This window comes from Pseudoliparis swirei, chromosome 22 (genome assembly GCF_029220125.1).
Source record: "Pseudoliparis swirei isolate HS2019 ecotype Mariana Trench chromosome 22, NWPU_hadal_v1, whole genome shotgun sequence".
Lineage (NCBI taxonomy): Eukaryota > Metazoa > Chordata > Actinopteri > Perciformes > Liparidae > Pseudoliparis > Pseudoliparis swirei.
The window spans coordinates 12,698,800-12,713,251 of NC_079409.1; the positions used below are offsets into that span (position 1 = coordinate 12,698,800).

A 14,452-nucleotide genomic window follows, 5' to 3' on the forward strand; every position below is an offset into this window, starting at 1 on the left:
GATCTATATGTATTCAATCCAAAATGAACGTCACACATTGCTCTATTGCTATTTTCCATTAATTGCTGGATCATTTTCAGATTTCCAAGGTTGGCCTGCAGCAGGTCTGAGACGGCCTCTTCCCCAGAGGCATGGTAGTTTGTGATTGACTCTCATCACTGCAACGCTCGTACAAGACTCAGGTTTACGGATGACCTCACACCAGTCTGGATAGTCCACAGGGTCAGATCCACTGTCGGGAATATCAGAGTTATATGTACGCCACATCCAAATGAGATGAAATACTTAAAAATGTAAAACAAACTCACTGGTCACAGCATCCTACTCCAAAAGGCTCCATGCAGACACACTGGTAACAGTCCCTGGTTACCCAGCTCTCTCCTATCCCATACACCTGCCCCATGTGTTCACAGCTCCCTGAAAAGAAAGATATACCAGTTATTATTACTTATAGATCAGTTATTGTATGTTGTAAAATTCCTACATTAAAGTTTAAGTAAAAGTACATACATTTTAGTATTATCAGCTAAATCTACTTGATATAATGGTAAATTATATGTAATACTGTTACTAACCTGTTAAATAATTATACATGTTTATATTATAGTTTTTTTAATCAGATCAGTTATTGTATGTTGTAAAATTCCTACATTAAAGTTTAAGTAAAAGTACATACATTTTAGTATTATCAGCTAAATCTACTTGATATAATGGTAAATTATATGTAATACTGTTACTAACCTGTTAAATAATTATACATGTTTATATTATAGTTTTTTTAATGGTGCATGATCATTCATGCAGATCTGGGTCGAGCTAATGTTGAGTACTTATTTTTGGGTCGTTAATTATTTAAATATGTATTTTATATTATTGAATTATCATATGTTTCGGCAAAACTGAATGTGCAAAGTAATATCAATCATACAAAATATTACAAAAAGTACAATTATTGTCTCTGAAATATAGCAAAGAAGTATAAAGTAGCAGATAGTAAAGTATCGGTACCACAAAAATATGAATTCCTTACTTTCTACTTGTCACATGAACCCATATAAGCCTATAGGATTAATTATGTCCACACACACATGTACACACACATACTGCACCTTTAGTGTTGAAGAAGCACTCGCCGCTGTTATACACAGAGAAGCATGGCACACTGGCACTCAGCAACAACAGCAAAGCCAAAAGTACTCCACCTGCTGTGTCTGCCATTTCTGATAAGAAGCAGCGCACAGTAAAACATACTCCAAAAAAACACAATAACCCAATAAGAAAAATACCAGATTGCTAGTCTTACCAATTTCAAAGTTTCAACAAAGTAAAATAAAAGCCTTCCCTTTCTTCTCTTTCTGTTCTTCTAGCTTTCATTCACCCTCTTGTTTTTTTTCTATTTCTTCTTTTCCCTTTCGGCTCTCTCCTCTTCAGCGCAACTCTTTAACTAATGCTCTTTCCCCTTCAGATATTTATACTGAACCAGAATGTATTTTTCTCTACTTTCTTCATGGCTATTTATCCCCCCCCTCATTAATTACCTTCTATCTGCACACACACATACAGGGTACAGACACACAAACACCCACCCATACAAGCATTAATGTAACAAGTGAGCACATTCTCACTAACTAATTTACAAAAGCTCATTTGAAGTTATTGCTTTTATTGTTCAACTTTTTTATTATTTCTATTGTATTCCTTAAAAATTGTCTTTCTTTTACAGCCGACTGATGATCACATTCATCACATCAGTTGCATAATTAAATGTCATATCCTGAATCGTCAAGCAAATGTTGCTTCACTGGAGTCACTGAAATTAATTAAATGTTCCTATTACGGGTCTCTTTTAGTATGTTTTTGAGTTTTTGCCACGAGCAGGAGTGGAGGCATGATGTTCAAGATTTCTTGGTTAAATTGGAGATTATTTTGTGTTGGAGGATGGGTTTCAGTGTCTTTGTGCGTTTTGTCTTGAACTAACCGGATGACGTGCTTATGTGGGCATAACCAGGCTGACACACACACAAACACACACACACACACACACACACACACACACACACACAGACAGACAGACTCACACAGACAAACACGCACACACACACACACAGACTCACACAGACACACACAGATTTGTTTGTTACTTATAGGTGATGTCATTGCCTAGAGACTTTGTGAAACCTCAACTTATCGGCAATGACACAAAATTAAGGCCAACATTTTGATAACCATCTAAAACCGGAGCCACAGGTTTAACATCAAACCTGAACTTTACCCTTTAAACGTGACTGCTGATCAGATGAATGACAATGACACACCCACATGCATTCATGACTCTCCGGGTCCGCTGCTTGGACAGAGTAGGGGGGTAAGGAGGTTGCCTGAGACAATCCTTCAATGTATATATTAAGTAATATTCACAATACAGTGTAGCTCTGTGAATATGTGATACCCGCTGGTTGGCTGCGTTTTCATTATTCTTATACAGTAACTCATTTTCATTCAGTGTATTTTTATACAGTAACTCATTTGATTAAAAAGCATATTATCTCTCACATCAGTGCCACTGCTTTTTCCAGCCAGTGCTCTCACAGGCTGTTGCACATTAGGACATCGCTTATTACGCTTAGAAAATTGAATTATTACATAATAAAATGCTCTTTCAGAATTCATTGACAGGGAGGGAGGACATTTCATGAGTCAAATGTTCAAAAGCACATTTATTCAGTTAATTTAAATATAAAAATAGTATCTGAAGCATAAAGCTCACTATATCTGATGCAATAGGGCATGAATCCGAGATGTGGAGACAGAAATGAACCACTGCCGACAACATTATCATGCAATCAGGTTTTATTTATATCCTCATCAGAGATGACAAACAAATCCTTGTATATTCCTAAAGCAACAGAAGGAAAAAAGTATCATCATGAGCAGAAATGGAATAAACATGTAGGAGTTGTTATATAATAAAAGACGATAGGCAGACAACAGAATAAAGCAGGACTGAATTTACCGACTTCAGTTGTCTTTGTGTTGTCTGTTGTCTCAGACCTGTCCTGTGTCAGGAGGCACACCTGTTTGCTCACATAGCAGGATGTATACTCACACGTCATACATTATTATCTGGGTGTGTTTGAAAGCGAGATTGAAAGAATGTGCAAACATTGAACTATACGTCCAGGGACTGGAAAAGAAAGAGTGTTATTGAGAACATATAATATAATAATAAATATATAATAAATCATTGTTAACGGTTTGCTTTTTTCATTTATCTAAAGCGCCATGATACTTATAATGTATTTTCACAACTTTCTTCACATATATTAATTAAATAAACTGCTATTAAAATGAAGGAATACAAGTGAACATAACAATGATATTCTACAATATGATATGATATGATATTCCTTTATTTGTGCCACAGTGGGGACATTTCAAAAATCAAAGCAGCGGTGTACATCAGAGCATCAATGAAAATAAATATAAAACACAAAACACAATAACGATACTAAAACAACTAAATACTAAATACTAAACATACAGGGGGAAATAAAGTAAAGTGCTGAGTGTGTTTAGTGTTATAAGTGATCTACTGCAGTTCGTTGTGCAGCCTGACAGCAGCAATATGTAGCAATAGAAAATAATACACAGATTGTTTAAAGTTTACCAGCCAAAACCATTTACCTGAACATCTTCACTTCATGGGTGTTTTTTTTCAGAGGTACAACACAGGTCAGAAGTGAATGCCAGACTCTGTCGGAATATGTCTGATATTTAGTTGACAAGATGAAGCACAAGAACAACCGAATATCAAACATATCACACAGCTTCTAGCCAGTCAGAGGAGTCTCAGCAGGCTGGAAAATCCTGTAGATAAGAGAGATAATACAGTGGGATTTAATTGCTTCAGACTAAATGTAGGTCCCAAATAATCACGTAGAGATTGTGCAGTGAGTACAATATAATGGAGAAAGACCTGAAAAACCAGTCAAACACAAAAGGGATGGGACAATACAAGGGCCTTGAGGGAGGCAGCCACAAACCACAGAAATAAGAGGTTCTGTTGGCAATTATAACGAATCAGTGAATATTGGCTTCAGGAAAGATGGGGTTGAGGTGGGAAAACAGAGTCGAGGTAAACTTCAACATCACACACAAATACAAATATGAGGATGCTTACCAATGTCCTTGATGTACACACAGCGTCCCTGTGTACTGTCAGTAGAAAAGCAAAACAAAGAAAAACGTTTACTCTAAGTGTGTGCCTTTAAAAAAGGTATTTAAAAAAAGTGATTCAGAACTAACTGTGCATGTGAGCTATGATCTGTGTGTATGAGTTATTCCTCAGTGGGACAGCATTTATATACAACCCTGTGCCCCATGTAATTAGAGGTATATTGATCAGCTACTACGGCCTGCAGCTTTTCCTCCCCACATTAGCCTGATCAATAGATGTGATGTTCATCCTACTGTGAGCTCCCATGAACACACACACACACACACACACACACACACACACACACACACACACACACACACACACACACACACATGACCGCAGATGCAAAGTCAAATAACTTTCAGTTATTGCCTGTAGGGAGGACATGACGGTCACTTCACTGTCAATAGTTGTATCTTGTTACTATCACAAAAGACTTCCTTTATAAAGGGATGCACACATGTATCAAATGTAGTTACAGTGTATTCATTTTCATAATCATTCTTTACAAAGATGTTTATTGATCAATTTTATGGAATGAAAAATAAAATAAAAAAATAGTGTTGCAGAACAAAAACATAGAAACTAAATGTGTGGTATGAATGCCATCCTGTTTCAGCATCAGGTATCTTTATTTGTGTACACTTAAAGTGTATGTTGCTGCTAATATTTCTGTACTTTTAATTAAATCAATTGTAATATATAAATAAAAAGGGAAATGAGTGTTACAATCAGGGCAGTTGACCGCTGGCTGTCAGGATGACCTCTGGTTGTCAAGTGGACTGGTAGTATTATCACTTCATCTGTGTGTTTCTGGTGGGGGAGTGTGGGACTTTAACACATGCTGACTTCATCTGTCATATGTGAATATATATTACACTGTCATTCGCAGGTTCGTCTGGATGTTTGTTTTAAATAAAAGAGAATCATGTGTACAACAGGTGAAGCTGACAGGAAGTACACCGTGAGATCGGGGAGTGATTGTATATCCAGAATGCAGTATCTTCATCCAGTAATCGGTATTCAACTGTTATATTTAACCATCACGTCTTTCCTTCGTTTACAAACATCAAACAAGACTTTTTTTAACACAGCGGTACGCTGTATGCTGTTCTGTAGGAGTAGGCAGTTCCATGAACAGCAGCGCTCGTTTATGACATCAGACCTCCTCTCTGCATCCGTGTCTGCATCCTCTCCCGCTACAAGCTGACCTTGTGAGCCTATTGGGGCAGAATGATGGCCCTCTGATTGCCTAATTGTGAGCCTGGGGGCAGTGTTGTGATCTCCAACAGATGGAGGGCAAGTGTGAATCAAAGTGAGAGATGACAGGAAAAAATGATAAAAAAAGAAGCTAAATTTGGATGAAAATAATTAGCCATTTATATTCAGTCTAATAACTAACTTGAAAAGCAAAATGACTTCCCTCTGATTCAGTCCAAGCTTCAAAATTATTTTCCGCTCGTATGGACCAAAGGTCAAAATCTTCAAGCGAGTCAGAGTTAGTTTCAGTTTGAACAAATAAAGTTCATGGAGCCTGAAACATTTATCTGAAGTGAGTCTCCATTTAGCTGATGTATTAAACCATTTAAATAATGTATGTTGACATCCAATTGCTTGTAAGGATAGAGTATTAAAACATCAACGTAAATCAAACACCAATATCTGGAACCATTTTGAAATATATATAGTCATTCATGTTTACATGCGTTGAATCCGGGGAACATAAGGTGCTTTTGAAATAATAATAAACACCTGTTTACCCTTAATGCATACAACCGCCCTACTACACAAATTAACTCAAAATTACTGTAATGAACTTTCAACTGGTTATGAAAGAGTCTAAAATGATTACTGTGGCCTCGATATGACCTACATGTGACTACAGTAAGTAAACGAGACCATCAGAGGTTATTTCTATGTAGTTATTCTTAAAGCTTGTCATTGACTCAGACTTCAGTGTAGCCTCTGGCAGCAACCAGTACAGATCCGGCTACGCTGGCGCTTCGACCTGCAGCCGGCACGCCACCACACTGCTGGAGGGCCGGATTGTTGGAGGAAAGGAAGAAAGGAAGTCACGGGAGAACAAGGACCACTACCACTTTTGTCATCTGGAACTGCCTTATTCACCAGAAAATACAAGTTTATTGCAGTAGTTTTCATATTATGAAACTGGTATTGTTGAATTTGTGTTTAAATTGTACCAGAACGATAAACATATGCTAAATTATCCACCAGGAACACTTCTGTTCGAGCATTAAACCATAAACTAAAAATGCAAAACGAAACACAAGTGCAAAGTTGTTTCTCTATGATCACGATTGTTAGGTTTAGAATAACATTCACAAAGAAACGACTCAGGCACAACATTTTATTGAAAGCTCCAACAGCATTACATGATTACGCTTTAGGATCGGACAGAATACAAACTGCACAGCCAGAGTATCACTGGGAAGTTTACAGGGAGAGACAGACAAGAGCTTTGTGTTCTCTAATTGGTCAGTGCTTTGGTGTGTGTCTCTCTCTCTCTCTCTCTCTCTCTCACACACACACACACACACACTCTCTGAGGCAGGGTCACTAAGAAAGAGAGCAGCCGACAAGGTTAACAAGGATTATTCAATACCTATTTCTGTGTTTTCCGTGTTGGAGCTCTACCAGAGGGAAGAGAAACTTAAGTAAAGGGCAGAAACCTGACGTCCAGCAGCAAAGGACGTGAATCAGAGGTTTTGCTGGAGTGCAAGTTCAACAGACAGAGGGGTATTTTGTGCCTTGATTTTTCTCTTCCTGGTTTAGACTTATTTGTATTTCCCAACTTCCCGATTTACATTCAGTCAAATTGTTATTCTGGGGAAACACATTATTGTTTGTGATGAATTATGAGACACCGAACACTGCAAAAGACTCATTTTGCTCAATCCTTGATGTGCTTTTGACTTTTTATTAATACTATAGTGGATACCGCCAACGCATAACATGAATATTGCAGTTTACAATAATGAAGATATTACTGTATATGGATACAGTATAATTAGATGTATGTCATGCAGCGATGGAATGTAAAGTACACTGTACTCAAGGTTTTTATTCGAGTACTCAAATATTTTCATTTTGTGATACAAAATATTCAGAGGGCAATATTGTACTTTTTACTTAAATATTTTGTCAACTATAGTTACTTTTCACATTTGATATACAATTGATATAATCATGATAAATAATATAAATTATTTTGATACATATATACAAATAATTATATATATACATTACATTATATGAAAGTCAAACATATCTCCACCTCGACAAGCTAAAACACTTTAATGTCGCTTGTACATTTATGTAGAACAATAACATATTGCTTTAAAAAGGTTTCCGTGCATAATGAGTACATTAACTTTTCATACTATAAGTCCATTTTGCAGATAATACTTCTGTACTTTTGCAATTATAGGAATTTTTGTATTTTAGTATTTCTATTTTTACCTGAGTAGATTTTACTACATTTTACACCACTGCCACTATTAATAACATAGATAATCAAGAGATACTGCATATTTTAAATAGTCATTATGAACACATTATTTTACTGGAAAATAATAGTTTTATTTTACATTAACATTTTACATTTTATTTAAGTCAAAGTGTGAACATAAATGACAAGTTACTGTATACATATCACCCCAATCAGGGATCCAACATTGGGTCAAAGCAGTGTATATATTTTACTTGTGTCATAAATATCAAGAAATCTGGGGACCGACAACATAAAGTAAAGAAAGCTTTGTTTAAACTAAGTTATATGTTGTCAATCTTACATTGCCTTTCGTTTACAACAAATGTGAGAGAACTCTTGAACCTGGCCAGTACACAATATTTATATTAGTATACAATCTGTTTATTACAAAAGCATTTTGCACCAATGCACAAACAAAAACATATGTCCACATCAAAATGTAAATTACATCCTCCTATGTTGCATAAAAACAAAACAAAGATGAACTATTCATTAAATTCCCAATTATGAACCAAGTCATCCTACTCAAGGTTCCTGTGGTCCAGTAAAGCTGTGTTTGGGGTCTGGCTGTGATGCTTAAACAACTGTGTTTGTTCTGATAAACACAGGTTGTAATACCCCATCTCTTCTTAAGGGCCCCTGCTTTGGTTACTCTGGTTCAGGGTCCTCTGCCTTTATTTCCTATGGTTCAGGGGCCTCTGGCTTTGTTTCTTCTGGTTCAGGGTCCTCTGGCTTTATTTTTTCTGGTTCAGGGTCCTCTGGCTTTGTTTCTTCTGGTTCAGGGGCCTCTGGCTTTGTTTCTTCTGGTTCAGGGTCCTCTGGCTTTGTTTCTTCTGGTTCAGGGTCCTTTGGCTTTGGTTTCTCTGGTTTAGGGGCCTCTGCCTTTGGTTCCCCGGGTTTAGGGGCCTCTGGCTTTGTTTCTTCTGGTTCAGGGTCCTTTGGCTTTGGTTTCTCTGGTTTAGGGGCCTCTGGCTTTGGTTCATCTGGTTTAGGGGCCCCTGGCTTTGGTTCCCCGGGTTTAGGGGCCTCTGGCTTTGGTTCTTCTGGTTTAGGGGCCTCTTCATTGCCACAGCTTTAAGTGAAAGTTTAAAAATAGAAAATACAGTGAATGCATACAGTGTTTTTCATTATGGATGATCACTAAATCTATTTTATTTTGTAGTATTTTAAGTTATAATACGTTTTTAACAATACCTTGCTAGGTGTGATCCTGGTTTCAAAAAGCCACACACTGCGCTTCGTTCTGTTTGTTGCCGTTTCAGTGCTTCCAATTCGTTTTTCCAGTTGGTCGTCTCCTTATCGTATTCAGCTGTAAGTATGATCATATAACAAGTCAATTTTGAATTGTTACACATTAAAAAGAATTTAGACCATCACTTGAAGTTCCTTTTTTTTCAACTGGATAAGAAATCCACTTAAATACATTTGAATCAGGAGCCGTGCTCAGTAAAAGAGGGAAAGGTTGCTCTGTGTCTTCTTTCAGATATTGAATACATGAGACACCTTTTGCCATTTAGGAACATACCTTTGAGATTTTGTAATTCGGTCTCTGCTGATGCCAGCTCATCGGTCGCAGATTTCTGCAAGTGGAAACGAGAATGTCAGTGACACAAACTTCAGTTTGCTGGAGAAATCTTCTCTACACTAAACGTCTGTGTCTATACTGCACATCTTCAACTTTGATGCAGCCACATCTGATTTCCAGAATAAATATTACAATGCTTCCGTCATAAGGTAAACCGGACCTGTACGCAACACGATCTTGGCAATAGTCCTCAGTGTTAGCCAATAAGGATATACTTTATGGCTTAATGAAGTCTTGTTAAACCTCAAGCTTATTCCTCCCACATTTTTTCAATCCCTAACCTTGACAAAAATTTTTTTTAAATAATGATGTTTTGCTTAGATGCAAATGCTGAGCAACGCGGAGGAATCACCTTCACCCACTGTGAGTCCATTAGGTTGACTCTGCAGGGGTGGTTCAGAAGAGGAAGTTATGTCAAATGTATTTAAATGTCTGGCTATGTGAGACACCCCAGCTGAGGAACATTTATTGAATGTGAAACACATAATTATGCATGTATTGCCTCTTTTAAGACATTTAGTGTTTAGACAGGGACAGAATGATAGGGGCATCAAGAGGTCATAGTTCCAATTTATAACATAATTGTTATTTTTTTCCCCCTAAAATAATAATTGAAAAAGAAAACGCATATCTAAACAAAATCCACTGTTATATTTGTAGTATTATAGCAGAAGAAATTGCATAGTAAAATAGGTTAACGGCCAATGGAACGTTGAAGGCTAAGGCTTGCTTGTACAAGCAAGCCAGTTGTTTTGTTTAAATAATTTAAAAACAATGAATAGTTTAGAAGTTATACCGTAATGCAGGAAAAAGTACACTATAGCTGGAGTTTATTCATGCCTAGTTCTATCCGAGTCAATACCGGCTCTGATGGTGGTGAAATCAGGTGGGAAAGAGCAATGCATTCCTAACCTGGTAGAACAGGTTTTGAGTGTTCTTTGGAGATTCTTGGCTTCCAGTCAGTTCAGTTGTGTGACATCACTTTGCAAATAATATCACATGTGCTATATACATTACAATGGTTATAAATGACTCTTTGTATTAAAAAAAAAGAAGTTATCCCCTCAAGTTAATATTCCTCTTTCAACCTTGGAGCTTTGAATTCATTGTTTTTGAAGATCACAGTCTCCTGAGTGGCTCTGTGTGTCAACTAAATCCAATATAACTTTCGCTTGGAATAGCAACGCTTATCATATACAGGGTGTATGACTTGTCTTTCAGTTTATCCTCACCTGGCCTCCCAGGCAGACGTCTGATTTACCCGTTTCCTCATCAGCTTTGGCCTGGAGCATGTTCACTTTTTCCTCCAGCGCTTTATGCTCGCCTTGGGTCTTCTCCAGTAGGGCTTTCGTCTCTGGCGCCTCACTCTGACGGTCTTGCAGCACGTCGGAGGTCATCCGCAGCTTGATGTCCACAAACTTGTTCTTTCTTTCCTCATAGTTGAACTCCGTTTTCCGTATGTGCATGATCGCCACCATAGCGACAGACACGATTAATGTCACAGGTAGCACACACTGGACCTTCATGCCAGTGGATAGCTGTGAACCTCCTTTGTGAGAGCTGTTTCTGCCTAAGGATGGATCAATGTCGGCTAGTGCTAAATCTAAACACGGGGCTGCTATCCGTGTCGCCCTCCGTACAACTTTCTACGTCAGCCAAACGAAAATCAATCAACCAAGGAGCTCGACTAACCTGCGCTGTGGGATTGAGCATTACGACGGGTTGGATCGGAGCAGCGCGCACCCCGTGTCACCAGAAACACGCCCTCTTCACCTGGGTGCTGTATTCTCCTGCTCGCGATTGTTCCAGTGTCAATAAGCAGGCCGGTGTGTGTTGTATTACTGTGCGTCTGTTGAGAGGACGAGCTGGAGTTCATCAAATCATCGACTCTCCTAAACTAAAATGAATAGAGTGTATTTACTTTTACGCATTAACTCAGTTACAAAGGTGGAGGAATGGGGGTATTTTCTTCAGTCAAAATAATGGTAACAAAATATAAAAAATAGAAGTTCGTAAAGAATGGCCCCTTGAGTGTTACTTTTTTTTATTAATGAAATATTCTTGTGTAGGCAGCATGTTGGTTGGAGTTCGAGTGGAGCTCACTTCAAGTATTTGATCTGCTGTTAGGTGGACTAATTCACAATTTAAAAAAGATTATGATTTTGTGTAACCTCTTTATGTGTAAAGTAGTAGGCCTACTAAATATGTCAAACTGCCTACACGTATGAAGTAAAAGGCAGACTACACGATGAGAGATACTCAAGTTATAAGCACTTATCTCAGTAAAGTAGTTGAGTAAATATACTTGTTACGTTTCCACCACAGTGTAAGTTCAACAGATCAGAAATGTGTCATAATAAACATCCACAAAGCACAAATGTATCGTAATTATTTAAGGAAGAGATTGAGTCAACATAGTCGAGGCGACGAGAACACATGTTTCTATATTTGTGGAAATGATAGGCGATCACATATAGTTTATTGTTGCTTTCATAAAATAAATAATTAACCCGTATTTACAACTAAACAGTAGGATACCAGGAAGCACAGGTCGTAAATCTATCCACGGTGTTCGTGACAGCGCTGCGTGGGTGAACGGACATGGCCACGCCCATCCTGTTGAGCAGGTAGATCAGGTGCAGTAAACACTAAGACCGAGGGCAGGAGCTGCGGTTTGGAAGATACCTGGAATAAACTACAACTCAACAGCACTTTCCTCGCTCATCCAGTCCTTTCCTCGCCTCGACCAGGATGAAGCCTGCGGTGGTTTTTGTGGGCCTCAGTTTAGCTGTGATGGTTGTCTTGATTTATCAGGCCATGAAACAGGAGTACAACCTACGTAATTTGAAAACCCGCTTGGTGGAGAAAACGGCAGACTTCCAGAGGAACGAGGCGTCCATTGACGAATTGAAAACAAAATTCCAGATCATGAACAAAGCGTTGATGACCATTAACATAAATATAGCTGAGCTGAATGAAAGGAAGAAAGAATTTCAAACAGTTGCATGGAACTCCAGTCAAATTCTGCAGACCTGTAGCAAGGAGAAGGTAAGGGACTCACAGGCATCTGCAGTGCTACTCATAATTGGAGTTATTTAATATCCATACACTACAATCATACCATTATTGAAATGAAAGTATCACCCTTCACGATGCACATGATACTATTTGACTGTGTGGGATCGGCATGTCTGTAACTGCTAACAAATACTTTCACCTGTGCCTTCATAGAAAGCTGCTGAGAATAAAAAGGCAGTCACACGAGAGGTTATTCTAAAACTCAAAGGTAAGACCTCTAGTCTGGTATCAGCTCTGGGCAGATAGTTAAAGGGAGCTTCTGTAAACTAATGTTGGTCAATCTTAAACGGAGCCCGATAACTTAAGATAACATGACAAACCATAATGTGTCTCTACACATGTTACTCAGGCTTTCTATTGGCCTTTTATAATGACAGAGCTTGGATTGGAGCTGCTGAGATCTGTCAATGTTGTCTATGTCAACTGACAATCAGAAACCAGTGGATCTATGTGCCAGCACTAACCTACAGGGCGCCAGGCACACGGTCCTTGGTTTCAGTCACTGAGCTTAGCAAAAGTAGCAGCTCCTATATTACTCATTTAATGTCTTTTGAATGACATGTTTAACATCCTCTCTCTTATACGATACACATTTCCTCAGCGGATCACAGCGTGGCTAAAGAGAAAGCTGAAAGGGACATTCAGCAATTGAAAAAACTGATTTTGGATAGAGACACAGATATTTGTACCTTTGCAGATACAACCAAGGTGGAAGCAAGGTAAGATCAGAAACTTTCATATTGAGAATAAGTGCGGTCCAGAATATCAGAGTTTAAGTAAACACCAATATTGTTACAGAGCAGAACCATATAGAGCTAAACTAAAGATGTAAGGAAAGTATACCTCATCAGGACTCAGAAGAACAAAGTAATAATCTGTTTTTCCCTTTCTCTATTTTGCAGGAAGCTGTGTGCGAGCCATTAAGCATTAAGCTCAAAAACAACAACTCAGAAACACTCAACATCAAATGTGAACTTTTAATAAAAGAAACCCGCCATGCAAATGAGAATAGATGTTGTTCTATCAGGGACGTAAATAGAGCTCGGTTTGTTCCTCATGAGAAAGTCATAACTATGTTGATATAGAGAACAAAACCAGTTCATACATGTATTCATTGGACAGAAGGCACAGTGATAGGGAACAAGGAAATGTGTTGCAGGTTTATATCATTTTGTAATGTAATTGTGTTGGTGAGCTCTAGTACAGTGGTTCTCAAATGGGGTTACATGTACTCCTGGCACGTGAAGGCATTCTAGGGGGTACGTACGATTTAAAAAATATATATTTAAAGTGAGCATCCATTAAAAAATCCTTTGAAAATAGTTAATAAATCAATATTCAATAAAATGTAAGTGTAATTTCATAAACTGAATTTTATATAATGTATATTAGATCAGACTCTGATGGCACAGTGCTTTGTATTACATCTTCTTTCTTTCTTTTTAACCAAAAGGGCTTTGCACTGGTCAGGGGCTACTTGACCATAAAATAAATGTCACATCACTGAGAAAAGGTTGAGAGTTCTAGTATAATTTTTTTTCTGTAAAAAAAACATTGACATGTTAATGGGCATCTGCTTATTTTCTAAAGCATTCTCTGTAAAATAATTTGTTAACCAAATATACCACCTTGACTTGAACAATAAGCTTTTCCTTTATGGAAAAAATCATATCACATGTTGGAGTATGACAACTTTCATTTGATTAAAAACTTTTAAAAAATGTATCTGGTGTTTAACAACTTGAAACTGACACATTATGTTTTTGTATTCATCGAAACCAAAATATAATAAGCATTTTAATTGCATGTAACTCTACCTCCCCCTAGTGCAGAACCAAGGCTTATACTGACTGTTTATGCACTGTGCTGCAACATATGACGTTACCATGACAATGTCAACAAATATTTTGTACAATTGTGGGGCTTTCTTTTTCAGGCTTTCTCCTCATAAAATGAGAGGGAATTTTAAATGATCTACAAGCTTCAATAACAAAACGAAATGTTTGGTTTGATGAATAAATATGTGATTTATGAATTATCTATAATCCTTAAGGTTGTT

The 14,452-nt window shown here is 37.7% G+C and overlaps 3 protein-coding genes across 3 annotated transcripts; 1 reads left to right on the forward strand and 2 right to left on the reverse strand.

The window, feature by feature from the left end:
- Nucleotides 1-48: 48 nt before the first annotated feature.
- Nucleotides 49-1,218, reverse strand: msmp2 (microseminoprotein, prostate associated 2). Its single transcript, XM_056444721.1, has 3 exons — nt 1,110-1,218; nt 309-417; nt 49-232 (listed from the first exon to the last, which is right to left on the reverse strand). The coding sequence occupies exons 1-3, from the start codon at nt 1,216-1,218 to the stop codon at nt 49-51; spliced, it is 402 nt and encodes a 133-aa protein (XP_056300696.1).
- A 6,297-nt stretch (nt 1,219-7,515) lies between these two features.
- Nucleotides 7,516-11,076, reverse strand: LOC130213016 (anti-sigma-I factor RsgI8-like). Its single transcript, XM_056444391.1, has 4 exons — nt 10,548-11,076; nt 9,256-9,310; nt 8,925-9,039; nt 7,516-8,802 (listed from the first exon to the last, which is right to left on the reverse strand). The coding sequence occupies exons 1-4, from the start codon at nt 10,839-10,841 to the stop codon at nt 8,412-8,414; spliced, it is 855 nt and encodes a 284-aa protein (XP_056300366.1). The 5' UTR covers nt 10,842-11,076; the 3' UTR covers nt 7,516-8,411.
- Nucleotides 11,077-11,825: 749 nt separating this feature from the next.
- Nucleotides 11,826-14,118, forward strand: si:dkey-87o1.2 (uncharacterized protein LOC796684 homolog). Its single transcript, XM_056444400.1, has 4 exons — nt 11,826-12,363; nt 12,547-12,601; nt 12,995-13,112; nt 13,296-14,118. Exons 1-4 carry the CDS (start codon nt 12,067-12,069, stop codon nt 13,315-13,317), a joined length of 492 nt encoding a protein of 163 aa, XP_056300375.1. The 5' UTR covers nt 11,826-12,066; the 3' UTR covers nt 13,318-14,118.
- The last annotated feature ends 334 nt before the right edge of the window (nt 14,119-14,452 follow it).